At 49.4% G+C, this 22,596-nt stretch overlaps 1 protein-coding gene across 3 annotated transcripts in view; it reads left to right on the top strand.

Moving 5' to 3' along the window:
- IQGAP3 (IQ motif containing GTPase activating protein 3) overlaps window positions 1-22,596 on the top strand; it is a 45,294-nt gene that overhangs the window by 4,839 nt on the left and 17,859 nt on the right. For 2 of the 3 annotated variants that reach the window (XM_017852584.1, XM_017852586.1), the window contains exons 3-22: window positions 1,424-1,580; window positions 1,866-1,943; window positions 3,299-3,375; window positions 4,153-4,220; window positions 4,311-4,424; window positions 4,665-4,843; window positions 5,308-5,386; window positions 5,972-6,135; window positions 6,943-7,030; window positions 9,059-9,222; window positions 11,341-11,498; window positions 13,606-13,727; window positions 13,831-13,994; window positions 15,334-15,424; window positions 16,924-17,091; window positions 17,185-17,324; window positions 17,429-17,599; window positions 21,435-21,518; window positions 21,680-21,751; window positions 21,853-21,922. In XM_017852584.1, coding sequence (XP_017708073.1) covers window positions 1,424-1,580; window positions 1,866-1,943; window positions 3,299-3,375; window positions 4,153-4,220; window positions 4,311-4,424; window positions 4,665-4,843; window positions 5,308-5,386; window positions 5,972-6,135; window positions 6,943-7,030; window positions 9,059-9,222; window positions 11,341-11,498; window positions 13,606-13,727; window positions 13,831-13,994; window positions 15,334-15,424; window positions 16,924-17,091; window positions 17,185-17,324; window positions 17,429-17,599; window positions 21,435-21,518; window positions 21,680-21,751; window positions 21,853-21,922 — 2,408 coding nt within the window. The remainder of the gene's footprint in view (window positions 1-1,423; window positions 1,581-1,865; window positions 1,944-3,298; window positions 3,376-4,152; window positions 4,221-4,310; window positions 4,425-4,664; window positions 4,844-5,307; window positions 5,387-5,971; window positions 6,136-6,942; window positions 7,031-9,058; window positions 9,223-11,340; window positions 11,499-13,605; window positions 13,728-13,830; window positions 13,995-15,333; window positions 15,425-16,923; window positions 17,092-17,184; window positions 17,325-17,428; window positions 17,600-21,434; window positions 21,519-21,679; window positions 21,752-21,852; window positions 21,923-22,596) is intronic. The other variant, XM_017852585.1, reaches the window with a different exon arrangement.

Raw genomic sequence — 22,596 nt, 5'->3', positions numbered from 1 at the left:
TTTTCATCTAATGCCTTCATTCATTGTTGGTCTACATCAGAATTTATTATTTTATCAAGGGTGTAAAATGACTATTTTCTAGTTCTGTCATTTCTTCCATATTTACTAGCTGAAATCCTAAAGAACATTCCCTCATCATCTTAGGACTATTTGGTTACTCTAAAAGTCAATCTGTATAGGAAAAACAGGATACATACTTAATTTTTTGCTTTTAATCAATAGGATACTTTTAATTTTCTTAAAGGAAGTCAATAGGATGGGGCAATCAGGAAAAATCAGGTGTCTAAGGCAGGGAAGACATGGAACAACGTATTAACTGGCTCTCTTTTTGGAAACAGGTACTTTCCAATTAGACCCCAATATGTAGGGAAGTTTAGAGATTCCATCTGAGAAGACTTTAATCTCTCCCTCATACAACCACCAGTAATAATAACACTTTACATTTATATTCAAAGCGTTTTCACATTCATTAGCTCATTTGATCCTGGCAGCTGCACACTGAAGGAAATACAGGTGGCATTATCCTCATTTTGCATATTGTGCAACTGAGGCTCACAGAGGTGAAGTAGGAGAGATGGTTGGAAAGCAGGCCTTCATACTCCAAGAGCTGTGGTCTTTCTGTTCCTTTGTGCTACTCCCCTTCCATCAGCCCCACTACCCTCATCATCATCAAAGCTGGGTTATGAGCCATGTAGATCATTCAGGCAGACATGACCTTTCTGCACCCAGGTTCTCGGAGAACAATCCAGAATGAAAGAAGTGAGCACATTCTGTTTGGTTTAACAGTTAAAGATGTAACTAGAGCCAGGTGCGGTGGCTCATGCCTGTAGTCCCAGCACTTTGGGAGGCCGAGGCAGGTGGATCACTTGAGGTCGGGAGTTTGAGACCAGTCCAACACGGAGAAACCCCGTCTCTACTAAAAATACAAAATTAGCCGGGTGTGGTGGCATGTGCCTGTAATCCCAGCTACTCGGGAGGCTGAGGCAGGAGAATCACTTGAACCCAGGAGGTGGAGGTTGCAGTGAGCTGAGATCACGCCACTGCACTCCAGCTTGGGCAACAAGAGCAAGACGCCATCTCAAAAAAAAAAAAAAGAAAGAAAGAAAAAAAGATGTAACTAGACTGAGTGAGAAGCTATGTAACAGTTACGCCTCATTGAAGATGGACAGGTTCAGGATCTGTCAAGAAAGATTTGCTGGGTGGGTGGGGCTGAGGGTTGGCCAATCCAGATATTTGGGGCAGCCTGGGAGAAGGTGGGAACAGGCAGGCAATGGGCAGAGAGGGGAGCTGGAGGTAGGGCAGGAACAGGAAGCAGAGGAGGGTCAGGGGCCACTTAAAAGGAGGGAGAGAGGGAAGTTCCTGTTGTTCGAATAAATCACTGTGGTCTGCCAGAGTTTGTGAGAAGGTGCTCTCATGTTCGTAGCTGGATGGAGGCCTGCCTGAAGGAGGAGCTTCCTTCCCCGGTGGAGCTGGAGGAGAGCCTTCGCAATGGAGTGCTGCTGGCCAAGCTGGGCCACTGTTTTGCACCCTCCGTGGTTCCCTTGAAGAAGATCTATGATGTGGAGCAGCTGCGGTACCAGGTGGGAGGATTGGACTCCACCTTCTACCTACTTCCCCTCAAACGATCCCTTCTCCTCAAAGCTGTGAGGGTACAGTGACCATATAACTTATTGTCCAAATCTGGATAAAATGGAGTGTTATTAATCTATGTTTTTCTGTGCTGGTAAGGATGGAAAATTCACAAGATGCGGTCCTCTGGTTCCCCTCTGCCCATCTCTCCTGAATCTTTAAGTTGTAGTCTGGGCTCTACCCATAGGGAGTGCTGAGAACTGTGGAAATAGATTTTCTTTTTCCTTCCCTTTCAGGCAACTGGCTTACATTTCCGTCACACAGACAACATCAACTTTTGGCTGTCTGCAATAGCCCACATTGGTCTGCCTTCGGTAATACTGGGCCTGAAGATTGGTATTCATCTTTACTCCTTACCAGCCACCCCCCACAATCCCATGCTTTATCTCCCTGAACCCTTTAGCCCTATTTCCATGTGTCTTCTAAACTAATCTAAGAGAACAGTTCCTTGCAGCTGTGTGTCTTTGAATCAGGTTATCTTTTCTCTGCCTCCTCTTCCCTGTGAATGAAAGGAGGTGAAGTTTCCCTGGCCTGAGTGTCACAGTTCCCATTATGCAGTGGGGGGTGCAGGAGGGCCTGCTATGTCATGCTCATATTGGCCAGCCCTGTCTCCACCAAATTTCACAGTGTGAAGCAGGGGTATACACATCCCTAGGTGGTAGACTTTGAGTTAGAAGCCTAGGTCCAAAACCCCAACTGGACACATGATTTCACTCTTTGAACCTCAATTTGTTATTTGTCTGTAAAATGGGGATAGTGAGCCCTGCCTTGTCTACCTTACAATGTTGTCAGGAGGATCACATGGTCTGTGTGAACTCCCTTTGTGAATTGTGAAGAGCTATACAAATGAAGGCATGATAGTATTCTACAATGTATGGTTTCTTTCTGCTTTGTATTTCTTCACTGTAGAAAGGAACTATAATACAGGAAACAGCAGTAAAGAAAGACACTTTGATGGGCGGCAGAAGCAATAGATGTCATGTGTCTTCAGTGGGACTGGAATACTCTAGGTCTCTAAATTTGGTCTTTTATTGTGAATCTAAATGTAACCAAGATATATTGAAGTTAGGCCTCATTACAGTTGTCAGGTGGCATTGAGAAGCCATACCTGGTGCCACTCGGTTCTTAGAAGGTCTCTCATTGATCAGAAGCCGCTGGCTTGGAGACAGGGATAACAGCCTGACACTTTTGTGGTCCTTGGCAATATATGCCTCATGGGGCCCTCCATGGGAGTAGGCCAGCTCTCCAGCATACCACCTCTTTGGCAAGGGTCTAAGGTGAGGCATGCAGGCTCACTGTAGACATCTGGAAGACAGCTGGGGGCTTGTTTTTTTGTTGTTGTTGTTGTTGTTGTTGTTGTTGTTATTTTTGGAGGGTATGGCTTATATCCTGTAGCCTTGATAGCCTTATCTGGTGTTTGGTTAATCCAGGGCACCCTAGGACTATGTGTCTGTGACTGAGCCTTGGCTTAGTATGCATCTCCAGTGCCTTTCTTTTATACCAGGCTGACTTGAAATGGTTGGGGGAGACTGACCTAGATACCCCAGGTAACAAGGGAGCGCACACCTCAGGTTGGAGAGGAAGACCCATGCCTCGGCACCCCCCCCCCTCCATATTTGGTGCTGCTTAAAGGTTCCCAATGGCAGTAACTGACTGGTTTCTCTTCTAGACCTTCTTCCCAGAGACCACGGACATCTATGACAAAAAGAACATGCCCCGAGTAGTCTACTGCATCCATGCTCTCAGGTGAGAAACCTCAAATTTTATCATCCAGGTTCCTCTAGGTGGATGCAACCAACAATCAGCAGCAACAAACTCAGCGAGAAGGATGAAGGGTAGAGCACAGGGAGTCCTGCTCAGGAGAGTGAGCTTTCAGATTTTCAGAGTTGTGTTTAGATTTGTGTGCATGTCTATGGCACATTTATGTATGGCCTGTGTGGGTGAAGCGGAAGGGCAAGCAGGGTACCAGAGGCAGGAAGGTAGCAGGGTAGGGCCTTCAGTGTGTAACTGGGCATAAAGGAATCAGAACAGGACCTATTGAGAGCAACACAGGCAAGCCACTTAGTGTGGATGGTGTAGGCTCTTTGATCCTGCTTACAGCCAGCCATCAGCAACCAGTTGGCTAAATCACAGCAAGTGACTGACCGGTTCCTTGTGTTTCTCTTTCTGACTTCATTTCCCATGTCCCTTTGTGCCCCTGTGCCTTAGCTCAGCAGGTATCTGCTTGCTGTACCCTTCCTGTCCTCTGTCTCCGTTGAGTGACCTGCTACTGCAATGTGGCCTTATCTGTGAAGCCTTCCTAATCCCCTCAGACCCCCAACACCATCTTATTTACCTTCTGCAGCACTTTCCTTGGGCTGATTTATGGTCATATTTCTTTATGTGGGTTGGGGATGACTTGAGGGCAGGTGCTGAGTGGTCTTCATCTCTAGGTCCCCATAGTATCTCCTTCAAACCCATCGTGGGCAGAGTGTCAAAATGAATAGGCCCCAGTGCCTTCCAATGCCTTCCATTTTTTCCTAGTCTATTCCTCTTCCGGCTGGGATTGGCCCCTCAGATACATGATCTATATGGGAAAGTGAAATTCACAGGTAAGCCCAGCTCCTTCCCCTACCACCGCATCCTGGTCAGGGTCTTGGGGGTTCTGGACCTGATGAAGGGCACCTGTGGCATCATTGCAGCTGAGGAACTCAGCAACATGGCATCCGAACTGGCCAAATATGGCCTCCAGCTGCCTGCCTTCAGCAAGATCGGGGGCATCCTGGCCAATGAGCTATCGGTGGATGAGGCTGCAGGTAAGGACTAGGCTCTGCCCTGCCAGGAGTAGAGTCAGTGGGTATGGGAGGGCTCCAAGCCTCATAGCCATTGGATGGATTCTGGCCAGCTCTCATCCACAGATAGGGTCATAAGGCTACCTGGTTTGCCTGGCCCCTGAGGGTGGGAAAAAGGATGATGTTAGAGTGGCCTGCTACCGGTTGCGCTCCAGTCTGGGGTTCGCTCTGGCCTCCTGACCTTGTTTCCATGCCCCCTCCCAGTCCATGCAGCTGTTCTTGCCATCAATGAAGCAGTGGAGCGAGGGGTGGTGGAGGACACCCTGGCTGCCTTGCAGAATCCCAGTGCTCTTCTGGAGAATCTCCGAGAGCCTCTGGCAGCCATCTACCAGGAGATGCTGGCCCAGGCCAAGATGGAGAAGGCAGCCAATGCCAGGAACCATGTAAGGAGTAGTCTTGGGTTGCAGGGACCGAAAAGTTGAGTGGCTGGAAAGTCTTGAGTGAAACCAGGACTCCTGTCTGTCATGTCTCTAGGATCCAAAATTGCTTCTTAGAGAAACCATAACTTGTCAGTGATTTTAGAGAACTAGGAAAGGAACTTGGAAGAATGATGAGAATTCAGAAAAGACTGGAGAAGAGGTTCTTGGGGGATGATCTTCAGGGAAGCCTGAGAAGGGCACTGGAATGTAGAACAGAATGAGATTGGACTGGAGGTTCCAAAGGTTGGTTTGGCTTAAATGTGTCAGTGCCAGGTGTTTAGACCCCACAATTTTCTGAATTCTGAGCAGACTGACCTTTGGCCTTGGGAAGGTCCCCAGAAGAAGAAATAAGTGTAGCCAGGGAGGGAAGAGCAGGACAAGAAGATTGAATTGGTTTCGCAGATTCCCTCTCAATGGAGTTTTTACAGGATGAAAGAGAAAGCCAGGACATCTATGACCACTACCTAACTCAGGCTGAAATCCAGGGCAATATCAACCATGTCAACGGTAAGAGAGATCAGGCAGGAGTGGTTTGGGGGTGCCCTCAGGGTAAGCCCCTGCACTGGGAGGTTGGGGGATAGCTTTTCTCAAGCCAGAAAGCCCTGTGGTCTTACTTGGGCCAACTCTTGCCTCTGGGAAAGATCAGAGTCCAAGGAGCATGTGCACTGCTTTCTGGCCATCGGTGTCTAGAGAAGTAGTCCGTGTCCGGGAAGTTTCTTTCTGACTGGAGAACCACAGAGAGGAGCAGCTCTTGATGCTGGGGGGAAGCTGAACTGGGGGTCCTTCGAGAGGAGCAGTGTGGATAATACATGAGGAAGGGGGATCTGGGTAGGAGCTGTGTGAAGGCTCAGGATGGGTAGGCATTTGCCTGTTTGGGTGAGGATATCCCTGGGGTTTGGGGTGGTGAAGTGAGAAGGCTGTGAAGACCAAGCTGAAGAATTTGGGCTGAACCAAATGGGCCCAGGAACCAAGGGGGAAAGGGTGGGGGTAACTCCAGGCAGGCAAGAAGAGGGCAGATTCCTGGGGCTGGACTAGGGGATTATGAGAGGTGGCTTTCTCACACTGTCTGTTATGGAGTCTCTTTTTTTTCAGTGCATGGGGCTCTAGAAGTTGTTGATGACGCCCTGGAAAGACAGAGCCCTGAAGCCTTGCTCAAGGCCCTTCAAGACCCTGCCCTGGCCCTGCGAGGGGTGAGGAGAGACTTTGCTGTCTGGTACCTGGAGCAATTGAGCTCAGACAGAGAGCAGAAGGCACAGGTTAGCTTCTGTCTATTACCTACCACCCCCTCTATGTGACTGTAGAATGGGAGAGGGCCTCTTACTCAGGGATCACCACTGTTGGTCCTTTGTATTCTGTAAGTGCTGACTGCATGTTTAAATGGTTAAATCACCCCAAGGCCTAGTAGACCAGACTGATCAGCTTCTGTCCCTGAGAGTCCCCCAGACCAGGAGGAACCCAAGGACAGTCCCATAGGCAGTAATGTGCTCCCCCACTGCTGAACTGGTGCCTCCACTTAGCAATCTTGTTTTTAACGCAGTTGACTTTTCCGCCGACACTATTTGTGTTGTCTATGTTGTTATTTTACATGCTTGCTGAGCAAGAAAGGTTAAAGATGAGTTAATAGGGCTGGGCACCATGGCTCACGCCTGTAATCCCAGCACTTTGGGAGGCTGACGCAGGTGGATCACTTGAGGTCAAGTCTTTGAGACCAGCCTGGCCAATATGGTAAACCTGTCTCTACTGAAAATACAAAAATTAGCCTGTGTAGTGGTGGGTGCCTGTAATCCCCGCTACTCGGGAGGCTGAGGCAGAGAATCACTTGAACCCAGGAGGCGGAGGTTGCAGTGATTTGAGATTGTGCCACTGCACTCCAGCCTGGGCGACAGAGCAAGACTCCGTCTCAAAAAAAAAAGGTTAGTAAGGATGAGTGAGCCAGCCTAAAGGGGAGAGGTAGGATTGAGGTTAGGTGGCTGGGTAGACCTGGGAGCTCATGCTGGCAGCTTGTAAAGCATGGTCTTGGCCCCAGAAGGGCTCCATTCTACTGTATCTCTTCCCTCTCTTAGGAGCTGGGCCTGGTGGAGCTTCTGGAAAAGGAGGAAGTCCAGGCTGGTGTGGCTGCAGCCAACACAAAGGGTGACCAGGAACAAGCCAGTAAGTCATCTCCAGGTCTGAGGGCTGCTCTGTGCATATCTCTGGCTCTTAGAAGAGTATCCCACCTCTTTGATGGCTTCTGTGTTAGGCAGTGCACACTGCTGCTGCTTCCAGCCTGGCTAGGGACTTCTCCCCTCACATAATCTGCTGTATTCCTGCTGCCTGGGGGGACACTACAGATAAGTTCATTAAGAACTTAGAGATAATGACATGCCAATACTGCACTGGGTTGGTCTCCTGGGGCAGGCAGTTTTCTTCCAGGTAGTTTACCTATAATTTTGAGTTTCAACCTGCTTGAATTCCTTTGGATTCTGAAATGTAGTAATTTTCCAGAATATGAGCAAGAAGCTCATCTTCTAACTCTGTTTCCCTTAAAAACATTATATACAAATTATAATTCTTTTTTGTTTGTTTTTGCTTTTGTTTGAGACAGAGGCTCACTCTACTGCCCAGACTGGAGTGTAGTGTGGCACAATCTCAGCTCACTGCAACCTCCACCTCCTGGGTTCAAATGATTCTCTTGCCTCAGCTTCCTGAGTAGCTGGATTGACAGGCATCTGCCACCACGGCAGGCTAATTTTTGTATTTTTAGTAGAGGTGGGGTTCTTTGTGTTGGCCAGGTGGGTCTCAAACTCATGGCCTCAACTGATCTGCCTACCTTGGCCTCCCAAAGTGCTGGAATTACAGGCATGAGTCACTGGGCCCGGCCACAAATATAATTATTTATTACAAGAATGCGAGTTTGTAATTGGCTTCCTCCAAGAGATCTATCTGCACTGCAAGTATGAAGAGAAACAGTGCTGAGGCAAAATGCAGTAGCCTGTGGACACTAGACCTATTACAGTTGCTTGCCTTAGTCTGGACTTGCTGTTAGGTTTAGAGGTTGCTCAGTAACCATTTACCTTCGTCTAACAGCTTTCCAACATTCACTAGGTTTCAGTAGCCCCCAGGCCATTCCTGACTGGCTGCTTTCCTAATCTGCTCAGTTCATTCCCGATTGCTGATTGCCGCTGCCAGAGTAATCTCTGAAGCACAGATCTGATCTTATCTCCCTTGTTGAACATCTTCAGACCTTCATGGGTTCTTGCATTATTTAGCCCACACTTTAGTCCTGTCTGTTTGTCCTGGCAGATAAGACCTTTCCAGAGTTCTTCGCCAGCTCTTCTGTTCACATTCCACCCAGTTCAGCCTAGCAAACTGTCTATTCTCCCTAGATTGCCCTCCAACCTTTCCCATCACCGGCCTCTGGTCCTTTGGGTTACATTTCTCCCGCATTCTCAGCTGTTGATAAGCAGGTGAAAACATTCTCCAGAGCTGTCTCTAAGGCTTCCTCCTCTGTGAAGTCTTCCTGCTCTCCCAGCCAGAATCCCTCCTCCCCTGCTCTGCCATAGCATTGTGTGGGGGTGGGGGGAGGTGGACTTCTAACATGACATTGACAGCAGTGCACTGTAGGTACTTTGGTATCCTTAGCTCTTCCCAGTGGATTGTGCTCTCTTTGATGCCAGTGCCCCTATCTGCTTGGCATTTTATTAGCCACGGAGTTTGTAAACTCAGACTATGTTGAGGCACCACAGCCCCTTTTAAGCTTACTGCTGCCCTTTGCAGCAAACGGCTCCACCTTGGAACTGGTTCCTTATTTCTCTGTGCTATCATCAAGCCTTGGTCCCTAGAGCCCCCTGACTAACCTCATCTTAGTTACGCTCCATAGCCACCTGTCAATCTTGTGCTTACCACCTTAGGAACTCACCCTCTGCCATGACAGCCACTCTGTGTTACATGCTGAGCTACTCAATTTCAAGGCCTGACAAATTGCTTCTTACAGAGCCTCTTCTTAAAGGGACCCAGCCCCTTTTCTTCCTGAACATTTAGAAAGGCATTTTAAACCTAGCAGAAAACCTCACAGGTTTTTGAGAGCAGTTACAAAGCAATTTCCCCACCAAGATCCCCCGGCAGAGCCTAGTTGGTCAGGAGAGTGGAGATGCCACTGAATACCCAGCCTGTACAACCTGTTGCTCTCCTCCCTTACAGTGCTCCATGCTGTGCAGCGGATCAACAAAGCCATCCGGAGGGGAGTGGTGGCTGACACTGTGAAGGAGCTGATGTGCCCTGAGGCCCAGCTGCCTCCAGTGTACCCTGTTGCGTCAGCTATGTACCAGCAGGAGCTGGCAGTGCTCCAGCGGCAGCAGCAGGGGGTAAGCCCCAGAAATGTGGGTCTAGCTCTGCGGCCCCCAAGTAGCTGGAGGGATCAGGACAGGCAGCCCAGGCCACCCTCTTGTGAGTGCAATATGAGATGCTGGCACGAGATTAGGATGGGGAAAGAGCTATCATCCCTGCCTTACTGAGCATATTTTAATAGCCATTACCTTGAGCAAACACTGCTTTACATACTCACTTAATCCTTAAAAAGACCCTATGAGGGAGGCATTCTGTTTTAGAGATGGGGAAACTGAGATGCAGAGGTTAAGTCACTTGCCCAACACAGCTGTGAGTGCCAGTGCTGGGAGTGGATGCAGGGCCCCATGCTTTGAACCACTTCGCTGTCCCACCTCGTCCCAGTCCATACCTCTTCTCTGATAGTGAAGCGACAGGGCCCTCACTTAGGGACTTTCAGTCTGTCGGAGGAGTTAGAATACACTTGAGGGTCCAAAGAGAGACACAGGGAGGGAAGAGCAGATGACATAGGTGGAAGAAGTCTTCAGACCAAGGAAATGGAGGAAGCAGAGCTGGAAAAGCTTCCTGGAAGAGAATCAATAGAGAACTACACCCACAGCAGGTGTTTGTAGAGCGTCTACTCCCAGCATGACTTGGATACAGGCACAGCCCTCAGGAAAGGCATAGTTCAACATAGGAATGACTATGTACAAGGAAGCATAAAATAAGTACTAAGAAGTAAAGCATTGTGACTAAAGTTGTGGACTTTTGAGCTGGGCTGCATGAGTTCAAATCTGGCTCTGCTAGTTCTTAGCTATGTGACATTGGGCAAGTTAATTACTTTCTCTGCTGCTCAATTTCTTTGAATATAAAATGTGAACAATAATATGTTTACCTCAGGCTATAGGATTAAATGAGGTAACATATTGCTTAGAGAAGAACCTGGAAAGTAAGCTTTAGCTATTAATATTATTGTTGTTGATGTTCACAACATTCTGTTAGGAGAAGATAGGAAGGGGGCTGGACATGGGGGTTCACGCCTATAATACCGGCACTTTGGGAGGTCCAGGCAGGCAGATCACTTGAGACCAGGAGTTCAAGACCAGCCTGGCCAACATGGTGAAACCCCGTCTCTACTAAAAATACAAAAATTAGCCAGGTGTGGTGATGGCACATGCCTGTAATCCCAGCTACTCCAGAGGCTGAGGCTCAGAGATCTCTTGAACCCGGGAGAGCCAAGATTGCGTCACTGCACTCCAACCTGGGCCACAGAGCGAGACTCTATCGCAAAAGAAAAAGAGGAGAAAATAGGAAGGGTGCTCTAGACAGAGGGCACAGCATAAGCAGATGTTTGAAAAGGAGAAGAAGGCAGGGCAGGGAAATGGGGTCAGGGCTTTTTGGGTGTGTGGTGCAGTGCAGTGTGGAGGCGAACACTCCATTTTCATCTCTGTATACCCAGAGCCTAGTACAGTTCAATTTTTTTAAATTTTATTTTAAGACAGGGTCTGACTCTGTCACCCAGGCTAGAGTGCACTGGAGTGATCTCGGCTCATTGCAACCTCCACCTCCTGGGTTTAAGTGATCCTCCTGCCTCAGTCTCCTGAGTAGCTGGGACAACAGGTACGCACCACCATGCTCAGCTAATTTTTGTATTTTTAGTAGAGACAAGATTTTGCCATGTAGGCCAGGCTGGTCTCAAATTCCTGAGCTCAAGCAATCTGCCCACCTTGGCCTCCAAAGTGCTAGGATTACAGACGTGAACCACTGCACCCGGCTAATACAGTTCTTGATGTGCAGTAGGGACCAATGGGAGCTGGTAGAGCTTGCTTGTTAAGTGTGGGCTTTGAAATCAGGCAGCTCATTTTGACTTACATTATTGGTTGTGGGCTCATCTGTGAAATGGGGATATTAATGGTACTATGGTTCTATTGTCGGCTTATTATGAAAATTAAATGATAATGTATGTGAAGTACTTATAATTGAGCACATAGTAAGTATTCTCAAGCATTTCGTATGATGATTATTAGTGAATGAATCAGGCCACTGGGGTTTTGGGATAGAGACTCTGGGATATTTGAGAACCTTAGGGGCAGGATGGTGAATAGGCCTTTAGACCTTTCACCTGCCCACTTAGGAATTGGCCCTCCCACCCATTGTAGGAACTTGGCCAGGAGGAGCTCTTCGTGGCTGTGGAGATGCTCTCAGCTGTGGTCCTGATTAACCGGGCCCTGGAGGCCCAGGATGCCAGTGGCTTCTGGAGCAGCCTGGTGAACCCTGCCACAGGCCTGGCAGAGGTGGAAGGAGAAAATGGCCAGCGGTGAGAAAGGCTTAGCCACACGTTGGGAGTGAGGGATGGGGGAATGCAGCCAAGACTCAGCAGTCTTCTGTTGGAGACTTGCCTTGTGCATGATATCCCATTCTTGGGCCCAGGCCCACCCTCTGGGTCTGTTCACAGTTCCTTCGCCTGTGTTTCTTCCTGGGAGTGGATGGGGTCACAGTCATTCCTCTTTTCTTCATTGATTCATTCTTTCCTAGCAGATGTTTGAGTACTGACCCATGTGCCAGATATTACTCTAGGTGCTGGGGAAACACCAGTGAACAAAACACTTTCTCCTCTTGTCTAACTTACATGCTAGTAGAGGGAGACAAATGATTAGAAAAGAAGATGAGGTGGCCGGGAGCAGAGACTCATGCCTGTAATCCCAGCACTTTGGGAGGCTGAGACAGGAGGATCACCTGAGGTCGGGAGTTTGAGACCAGCCTGACCAACATGGAGAAACCCCATCTCTATTAAAAATACAAAATTAGCTGGGCGTGGTAGCACATGCCTGTAATCCTAGCTACTCTGGAAGCTGAGGTAGGAGAATCACTTGAACCCGGGAGGCAGAGGTTGTGTTGAGCCGAGATTGCACCATTGCACTCCAGCCTGGGCAACAGGAGCGACTCTCTGTCTCAAAAAAAAAAAAAAAAAGAAAGAAGGAAAAGAAAAGAAGAAGAGGCATAGAGAAAAATAAAATAAAATAGGGCAAAGTGGGTAACGGGTAGAGACATAGTAGGGACGGTTTTTCTGTTTTACATAATGTAGTTATGCAAAACCTCTTTGCTGAGGAGGTCATTTTGAAAGAGACCTAAAGGGCATAAATGATTGCCATGAGTCTATCTGGGGCAGAGGCCTTGAGAAAGCAATGTGCATGGTGTGTTCAAAGAACACCAGGAAGCCAGTGTAGTGGAGTGAAGTGAGGAAGAAAGAGGAGTGGGAGATGAAGACCAAGTAGCCGAGGCCTGACCATGTAGGACTCTGGTTTTTACTCTGAGTGAGGAAGGAAGCCATGGGAGGTTTTAAGCCAGGAGGGAGTTGATCTGACCTATTTCGTTTCTTTTTTTATTTTTAGAGATAGGGTCTTGCTCTGTCACCCAGGCTAGAGTGCAGAGGTGCAATCACAGCTCAGGGTCTTGCTCTGTCACCCAGGCTGGAGTGTAGTGATGCAATCACGGCTCACTGCATCCTTGAACTCCTGGCTCAAGTGATCCTCCCGACTCAGCCTCCCAAGTAGCTAGGACTATAGGCACATGCCACCATGCCTGGCTACTTTTTTAATTTTTTTGTAGAGATAGGATCTCTCTATGTTGCCCAGGCTGGTCTTGAACTCCTGGGCTCAAACTATCCTCCCATCTTGGCCTCCTAAAGTGTTGGGATTACAGGTGTGAGCCACCATGCCCAGCAATCTGATCTACTTAACAGGATCTTTCTGGCTGCTGTGCTGAGAATTGACTGTAGGGGTACAAGGGGAAAGCAGGGAGACCTGTTAGACAGCTATGGAAGTAATCTAGGCAAGAGATGATGGGGGCTTGGCCTTGAGCGGTAGTGGAGATGGGGAAAAGGAGTCAGATTTTGGATACATTTTGAAAGCAAACTGACAGGATTTGGTCATATAATAGACATGGGGTATAAGAGAGAATGGAATTAGGTATGACTCCCAGATTTGGGGCAAGATGGGAGAGATGGTGGGACACGCAGGTTAAGCAGGGGAATCAGTTCAGATGTGAGCTGTTGGGTTTGAGGTGCTTATTAGACATTCACTTGGAAATCACAAGATGCTGGCTGGGATAAATGAATGGGCTGGAGATGTGCTTTCAGGAGCATATGGTGTTAAAGTCATGGGTGAGATTGGGTGAGATCACCTACAGTGTGAGTATGGAGAGAGAAAAGGTCTGGAGACTGAAGACTGGGATGCTTCCATGTTTAGATGTCAGGGAGGAACCAGCAGGGGTGTCTCAGAAAGAACAGCCTGTGAGGCAAGAAGAGAACTAAAAGAGTGTGGTGTCCTGGAGGTCAAGTGAGGAAAATCGTTCAACTCTTTCCCCTGACTTCTGGCTGATGATTTACATGCTACTCACCTCTCTGCCCTTCACCCCGCTGCCAGTTACTTCGATGCCCTGCTGAAATTGCGACAGGAGCGTGGGATGGGTGAGGACTTCCTGAGCTGGAATGACCTGCAGGCCACTGTGAGCCAGGTCAATGCACAGGCCCAAGAAGAGACTGACCGTGAGTATAGTCTGGAGCTGGGTGGAGATGGCCCAACTTAGGCAGTCCTGTCCCTTAGCCGTAAGTCTAGGGGCCCCCACACACCTAGATCTCTATTTCTTAGGGGTCCTTGCAATCAGCCTCATCAATGAGGCTCTGGACAAAGGCAGCCCTGAGAAGACTCTGTCTGCCCTACTGCTTCCTGCAGCTGGCCTCGATGATGTCAACCTCCCTGTCGCCCCTCGGTACCATCTCCTCCTTGTGGCAGCCAAAAGGCAGAAGGCCCAGGTGAAGTTAGGGCTGGTCATCAGAGCAGGAAGAACATTCTCTGTGGGTTGCACTGTACCCAGTCTGGCAGAGCTCTATTCTGATGGACACAATGGCTTCTGGGTGGGGGTCGGGGGGTGTTCCAATCTGGTAAAGGATGGCTTCCATTGCCAGGGCAGTGGGCAGTTCATGGGAAGAGCACAGACCTGGGAGCCAGAGAACTAGGCTGGATTTCCCACTCTGACCCTTAGTGACCATGTGACCTTGAGCAAATCCCTTGATATCTCTGAGCTCTATTTACTCACCTGTAAAGTACTGCCTACCTGGTCCTACCCAGCTCCCAGAATGAGGGTGAAAATTAAATGAATTGACAAATGGGGCAGGATTTTGAACCTGAAACGCCCTGAGTATATTGCAGTAGAGAGTGGTTGAGAGCCCAGGCTTCTGGGCCAGACTACTGGAGCCTATGTCTTGGCAGCCTGACCCTGTACGTGTTACTTAACCTCTCTGTGCCTCTGTTTCATTACCTACAAGCTTGTGGCAGTAATGAGCGTATCTCATAGTTATGGGGTGTAACTGAGATAATATGACAGTAGTACTGGCTAACATTTATTGAGTCCTCACTCTGTGCCAAGCATCATTTTATGTGCTTTACAAGTATTAATGCATAAGAAAGTGCTTTAGAATACTGCCTGGCACATAGTCAGTACTCAATAAAATGTTAGTTTACAAAGTCTATTATTAATGAGGAGAGTTGGGAAGGAGTAGAATCTGGGGTTGTGTGAGGCAAGGAAGGGTTCAAGCCTTTATCAGTCTGACAGTGTGGCAGGCATGGGATTACTTAACCTGTGGCCTCATGTAATCTTCCCACTACCTTGTCGGGTAGAGGAGTGTGGAGCAAGAAAAGGAAAGAGAAGGTAAAAGTTATGGTCAGGATCAGCCTGAGAAGGTGCAATGAGGCCTAGGGGAGTGGGGCGTGGGGGCAGGTAGGTGGAGCCTCCAGTGTGGGCTATCCCTGGACATGACTGAGGCACAAGAGCACGGAATTGAGCTGTTGAGAAGGTGGTGGATGCTGAGGGTTTGAGGAGCTATGCAGAGCCTCTGTGGTTCTGGAGGTGCTGTGGCCAAACCGAGTAGACTTAAAAGCCCAGTAGGAAAAGAGAGCCTTCTGAGCCTGGCTGCATCCCAGGGAACCACATGCCACATGTGCCCACACACAGGACAGGGAGCTGAGTGGAGATCACTGTCCCTGTGGCTCCCAATGCCTGCCTGCGGTTTGGTTCCCTTAGGCATCTTGGCCTGGGAACCTAGAGAGATTAGCTTGGGGTCTCATCTATTTTTTTCTCCCTCAATCCACCAGGTGACAGGGGATCCTGGAGCTGTGCTGTGGCTTGAGGAGATCCGCCAGGGAGTGGTCAGAGCCAACCAGGACACTAATACAGCTCAGAGAAGTAAATGGACTGAGCAGGGGACCCTGGGAGGGGAGGGATGGTGATGTGGGCTCAGCAGCAGCCCAGATAGTCAGGCGGCCTCCCTGGTCATCTCTGTCTTCCTTCAACCTCTGTGGTGAGGCAGGCCAGAGTTAGAGCAGGAGGGCTGCTGTTCGGACTGCAGGATGGATTTCCTGGCAGTCAGCAGGGCAGGAAATTCTCAGGAGGTGAGAATCCATAGTTCACCCGCTGCCTCCCTCTATGCCTTCCTGTGGACACTTTCCCTGTAATGTGGGCGTGTGAGATCACGCAGTAGTCAGAAATCCCATTTCTGCTGGTAACTTGAGTTTGGGTTCCAACAGTCAATGAGCTCTGGCTAGAAAATGTTTAGACTTGGAGTGAGAGAAGAGGAATTGGCAGGAGTTTGAGGAAAATAGGCAGACTCAGTGCAAGTAGACAGGGGTGTGCTGATGTGTGGTGCTGGTGGTGTTAGTTCTCAGTGGCTGTGGTCTCTCTGTCCATCTGTCTGTCTACTAGTGACTGGAAGGCAGATGCTACATCAGCCATTCCCACCTCTTAGGCTCTCTTCTCCTAAGAAACTGTCCCAGGGTCCTCTGCCCATATCCTGCCTTTATGCTTCTCTTTTGAGACAGGGTCTCACTCTGTCACCCAGGCTAGAGGGCAGTGTACTGTGATCTCCATTCACTGCAACCTCTGAAGCAATCCTCCCACCTCAGACTCCTGAGTAGCTGGGAGTACAGGCATGCACTACCATACCTGGCTAATATTTTTTCTTTCTTTTTTTTTTGAGACAGAGTCTCTCTCTGTCACCAAGACTGGAGTGCAGTGGTGCAATCTTGGCTCACTGCAACCTCCACCTCCCAGGTTCAAGCGATTCTTAGGCCTCAGCCTCTTGAGTAGTTGGGATTATAGGCACCTACCACCACAGCTGGCTAATTTTTGTATTATTAGTAGAGACGGGGGTTTCACTGTATTAGCCAGGCTGGTCTCGAACTCCTGACTTCAGGTGATCTGCCTGCCTTGGCCTCCCAAAGTGCTGGGATTACAGGTGTGAGCCACAGCACCTGGCCAATTTTTGTATTTTTTTTATAGAGATGGGGGTTTGCCATGTTGGCCAGGCTAGTCTCAAACTCCTGGGCTCAAGTGATCTGCCTGCCTCAGCCTCCCAAAGTGTTGAGATTACAGGCATGAGCCACTGCTCTGGGCCTTTATGCTTCTGTTCAAGCTGATTTTCCTTTTATCAAGCCCCAACTCAGCCTAGACCCACGCTGCCTCCCTCGGAGTGCTTCCTTGACTGCTGCTGCCTTTCCCTCCAAGCACAGTTGCATGGTGCTGCTTTTCATGTATGTGTCTCTGTCCATCCTGGGATGTTCCCATCTACTCCTTCAGAAGGGTGATTTTGTGTCCTCTTTCACGGAATCTGTCCCTAGTGGAAGGCTAAGGCCCATGGGAGGGACTTGGGCGAAGGATTGACTGCTGTCTCCTGATGCCCCTGTCAGTGGCTCTTGGTGTGGCCGCCATCAATCAAGCCATCAAAGAGGGCAAGGCAGCCCAGACTGAGCGGGTATTGAGGAACCCCGCAGTGGCCCTTCGAGGGGTAGTTCCCAACTGTGCCAACGGCTATCAGCGAGCCCTGGAAGGTGCCATGGCAAAGAAACAGCGTCCAGGTAATGGCCCCAACCTGACCCTCCTCTTCTCTGCCTGCCCCAGCCACCCCTTGTCTGCTCTGAACCTTTTCTGCTTGCTTGGTTTCTGCTTAGCAGACTCAGCTTTCTGGGTTCAACATGATATGAACGATGGCACTGCCTACTACTTCCATCTGCAGACCTTCCAGGGGACCTGGGAGCAACCCTCTGGCTGCCGCCTCCACACCTCTCACCTGACCCGGGAGGAGATCCAGGTTGGCAGAGCTCCTGCAAGGGTGGGGGATCTTGGATGGGAATGCCCTGGAGAAGAGGCTCCCACTCCCCGAAAGACCACAGCATCTCTCTCCTGCCTCCACAGTCAGCTGTCACCAAGGTCACTGCTGCCTATGACCGCCAACAGCTCTGGAAAGCCAACACTGGCTTTGTCGTCCAGCTCCAGGCCCGCCTCCGTGGCTTCCTAGTTCGACAGAAATTTGCTGAGCATTCCCACTTTCTGAGGACCTGGCTCCCAGCAGTCATCCAGATCCAGGTGGCAGGCTCTGGCTTTCTCAGTCTTCAGGGCCTGCGCTTATCTGGGCTCCAGGGTATCCACCCTGCTTCCTTTTTACTGACATGGGAATGATCTTTCGGCCTCTGAATAGTAGTGGTTAAAAGCATAGGTTCTGGAGCCAGACCACGTACGTTTGAATCCCAGCTCTGTCACCTCTTAGCTGTGTGACCCTGGCAAGTTACTTACCCTCTCTCCCTCAGTTTCCTCACTGGTCCCTCAGTCTTTTCATCTGAAAAATAGGGCTAATGAAAGCACCTACCGGCCGGGCGCGGTGGCTCAAGCCTGTAATCCCAGCACTTTGGGAGGCCGAGACGGGCGGATCACGAGGTCAGGAGATCAAGACCATCCTGGCTAACATGGTGAAACCCCGTCTCTACTAAAATACAAAAAAAAAAAAAACTAGCCGGGCGACCTGGCGGGCGCCTGTAGTCCCAGCTACTCGGGAGGCTGAGGCAGGAGAATGGCGTAAACCCGGGAGGCGGAGCTTGCAGTGAGCTGAGATCCGGCCACTGCACTCCAGCCTGGGCGACAGAGCCAGACTCCGTCTCAAAAAAAAAAAAAAAAAAAGAAAGCACCTACCTTATAGAGTTGTTATGAGGATTAAGTTGGGTAATATCTCAAGTGTTTATAAATTGTGCCTGGGAGGTAGGTAAGAACATGGTAGAAGTTACCATGCTATTTATGTCATCATCATCACTATCTAGAGAGTGAGAGCTGCTTTTTAGCTTCCCCAAGGGAAGAGTGAAATAAGATTTAGCTGGGTGCAGTGGCTAACACCTATGATTCCAGCCAGTCAGAAAGCTGAGGTGGGAGGATTGCATGAGGCCAGGAGTTTGAGGCTGAAATGAGCTATAATGGCACCACTGCATTCCAGCCTGGGCAACAGAGAGAGCAGAGTGAGACCCTGTCTCTAAAAGTGTGTGTGTGTGTGTATTTGTTTAGTAAGACATCAAGGCTTAGACACCAGTAGGGCTCAAAGAAGTGGTGGTTAAACAGAAAAGGGGTGAAATATCCTTTAGGAAGAGAATAGTCTTCTACCTTTCCTCTCCAACCAGCCCTTCCCATTTTTATTCTTCCAACCCGTGGATGGTCCAGTGTGGCCTCTGAGACTGACCTGTAAGTAACTGAGACATGAGGCTGGTAGGGAAGATAGCCAGAGGCACTGTGCAAGCCAGGAATCATGGCAGTTGAGCAGATACCTTCCCAGGCAGATGTGATCTGGAGGGCCTCATGGGGGTGCTGGCAATGTAAAGATGCTTTCATAAACTTTTTGAATGCCGAGAGCATGCCACTTGGCACTAGGCAAGGGTGGGAGATGGGTGCGAGGCCTAAGGGTGAGTAATCACATGTCTACCCTCACAGAAATTGGAGTACACTTGATGTTAGACATTGTGATAGGAGGGACACAAAGATAACACCAGAGGACTCCAAGGGAGACAGATGTGCAGACCGGGACTGGCAAATGGCCCTTGATTAGACTGACGGTGGTGGGGGGTAATTGAGAGCTCAGGCTTTGGGGTCAGAAGGTGGAGTTTGCCTCCTGGTCCTACCACTTCTGAGTCATATGACATTGGGCACCTTATGCCCTCTCTAGCACTCAGTCTTCTCATTCATAATGATGGTGCTCACCTCATATGTTGATTGGGAAGATTCAGTAGGAAAATTACATGTAGCACTTAGTGTGGTAAGTGCTCCATTGATGGGAGCCATTATGAGATTTTGTTTTCGGGGCATTGGTCCCAGAACTCAATACAGAACTTTAGTGATCTGTATTTAGTGATCTGAATCATAGGGATTTCTCCATCCTAAGCCCAGTCTGGAATTTCACACTAAGGCGATGAAAAACCACACCGACAGTGAGAAAGAAGATGGAGTCAGAGGGAACATTTGTCACTAGTACCAGAGCTGTGTGGGCTGTGGCCTGGGTTCTGGGAGACAGAGAAAGAGAGAGGTAGCCCAGAGCCTTGAGCCTCTTGCCAGGGGAAAGGAAAATCCAAAATGAGGCTGCCTGGATGTGCTGAGACTTTATCTCCTAAGAGCTCTGACCCACCCTGGCCAGAACCCCAGCCAGGGTCCTGAATTCTGACCAATTCAGAGGCCTTAAGGAGCCTGGTGGAGGTTGTGTAGTGGGAAAGGGCAGAGAGCAGACCACTCTGCCTTTTCCCACAGCAACTTTCCAGGCAGTACCTGGAGGAAGAAAGGAAAGGGTCCTGAGGGCAGGCATGGAAATGGGGCTTCCTGACCTCTAGGCTCCAACATGGACAGCTGGCATCATGGACCAAGCTATCCTCTTTTACATCCTTTAACAAAAGAGGGGCCGTGTAAGCCTTGAGGGAAAGCTGGCAGAACTGGCTTTAGGAAGGGCTGGGGGCAACTGAATGAAAGGGGTTGCTCCCAAGTTTTACCAAACTGAGATAATGTCAGTGGTAGTGTATCTCCCAGGGCCTGTGCACTGGGAGATGCTGGACATGGGGACTAAAAGACAGGAAGGGCCAAGCATGGTGGTTCATGCCTGTAACCTCAGCACTTTGGGAGGCCGAGGTGGGAGGATCACTTGAGCCGAGGAGTTCAAGACTGACCTGAGCCATATAGTAAGACCCCATCTCTACAAAACATAAAAAATTAATCAGGCATGGTGACACATGCCTGTGATTCCAGCTACTTAGGAGGCTGAGGTGGGAGGATCACTTGAGCCTAGGAGGTGGAGGCTGTAGTAAGCCATGACGGCACCACTGCACTCCAGCCTTTGAGACCCTGTCTCAAAGGAAAAAAAAAAAAAGATGGGAAGGATTTCAGTGGGTAGAGATAGGGCTGGGAACAAGGGTGGGTATAAAAGGTTTGGGGACAGAAAACCATAAGGCATATTTAGAAGAAAGTGAAAAGTCTGATGCATCTAGGATCCTTAAGAAGGTGGGGACCAGTGGAAAGTCAAATAGGGAGTGTGGGGTCAGATGGTTGAAAACTTCTGGAAATAGGCTGGGAGAAGAGGTACTTTAGGAAAATTAATCCCACACAAGCTTGGAGTGAAAGGGAAAAGGCTCCTAGGAAGGAGACCAGAATGGAAGAGGGCCTTGAGATTTTAGAGACCAAAGGAGGCATGATTTGTGCAGATGTCAGTTGGACCCTTTGCAGCAGATCAGCTAGGGGAGAGGCCATTGGCCTGACAGCTGAATTACTGGGGACCTTGGTGGGAAGATTTGCTGAGAGCTAGAGTCAGGAGCTGGATTGTGTTGTAAAGAGAATGTGAGTTATGAGAGCATTAGTGACCTGCTGCCCAGGTGGCCCCTGGCAGAGATGGTGAGCACACGGCTTTGTACCTGTACACACTTCCCATCCACACAACCACATTCATTTCCAGACTGCTCTCTGCCCACTTTCTGTGCACATGAGGGAGGGTGGAGTGTGTGATAGGGTGTGGGTGGTCTGCATATGGGTGTATGAGTGTATTTTAGGCTGATATGGGACATACTTTGGTGAAGTTGGTGAGTAGGTGTATGCTTTATTATCTTTTAGGACTGTATCTTATAGTTGAGTTTCTGTGAAGAGGTATTGGTTAGACGTGGGTGGGTGTGGGTATGTGGGTGTTTGTTCTGGGACCAGGGAGTATGGCAGAGGGCATTGTTGGCTATGTGCAGCCATTTGGTCTTCACCATGAAATTGGAAGTTATTTGAGAACAGGACCACTTTCCCCTTCTCCCTCTATTTAACTGCCCACTTCCGTTCCCTGGAGAGCCCAGGACAAGGATTTTCTTAAAAGCCTCTCTGGCCAAAGGAGACCTACTTGAGTTACTGCCCTTTCTCTCCTGATTTGCAGGCTCATTGGCGGGGTTATAGGCAGCGGAAGATTTACCTGAAGCGGTTGCAGTATTTTAAGGCAAACCTGGATGCCATAATCAAGGTAGCTACAGTGGTTTTGGCAGGCTTCTTTCTCTCAAAAGACCCTCTGAGAACAATCTTGCAGTATTGTCACCTCCTTGTGATCTCTGGATTTGGCTGAATTGGCCTGGGACTGAGGGTGGGCCCTAAGCTGGAGCTGAGGCAGTGTGTTTCTTCTCCCAGATCCAGGCCTGGGCCCGGATGTGGGCAACTCGGAGGCAATACCTGAGGCGTCTGCACTACTTCCAGAAGAACGTGAGTGTCACCTTGCTCCCCCTGCCCACATACCCAACCTTTACCCATGAGACTAGAGCAAGGACAGCCAGCAACCCTTTTCCCATCTGTGTTCGTCACAGGTTAAGTCCATTGTAAAGATCCAGGCATTTTTCCGAGCCAGGAAGGCCCAGGATGACTACAGGATATTAGGTGAGCTGCCTGATCCACCCTCCCCAGCTGATGGGAGGGAGAGCACCCCACAGAGCCAGGCAGGTCTAGACATCCTTCTGGGACTGCACAGCAGGTAAGGGGAACGTAGTCACAAGTTGTCTGTGCAGGAACGTGGAGCAGGGGTTGTAACAAAAGCCCACCTGCTCATCCCAATCACAGATAGCCTTGTCACAGTGAAAGTTCTAATCAGGCTCTTTTTGTACCAAGCTTAGATTATCTACCTATTGCTACCACCAAAGCAAAAAGAAAAGGATCTTGCTTCTTTCCTTCAGGTTCCAACTTCTCCCCTCCAGACCTCTGTGGCCCAGCACAAACAAGGCCTGGTGAGGCACACAGAGTCCATTCTGTGGTGTGGGGAATGTGAGAAGCACCCAAGGGAGTGCCATCTTCCTGCTCCATATTCCCCATTAGTTGAGTGCTCATTTAAAGCTTTAAAGAGGTCCTTCCTGGCCCTTGTTCTACAAGTTCAGAAGCCCAACAAATGGCATCCCCTTCCTTTTTGTGAAATTGACAAGTAGGCTGGGCGCGGTGGCTCAAGCCTGTAATCCCAGCACTTTGGGAGGCCGAGACGGGCGGATCACGAGGTCAGGAGATCGAGACCATCCTGGCTAACCCGGTGAAACCCCGTCTCTACTAAAAAATACAAAAAACTA

This window comes from Rhinopithecus bieti, unplaced genomic scaffold (assembly GCF_001698545.2).
Source record: "Rhinopithecus bieti isolate Rb0 unplaced genomic scaffold, ASM169854v2 scaffold_33937, whole genome shotgun sequence".
Classification (NCBI taxonomy): domain Eukaryota; kingdom Metazoa; phylum Chordata; class Mammalia; order Primates; family Cercopithecidae; genus Rhinopithecus; species Rhinopithecus bieti.
The sequence above is the reverse complement of the archived record's forward strand: the minus strand, read 5'-3'. Positions and strand labels throughout refer to the sequence as shown.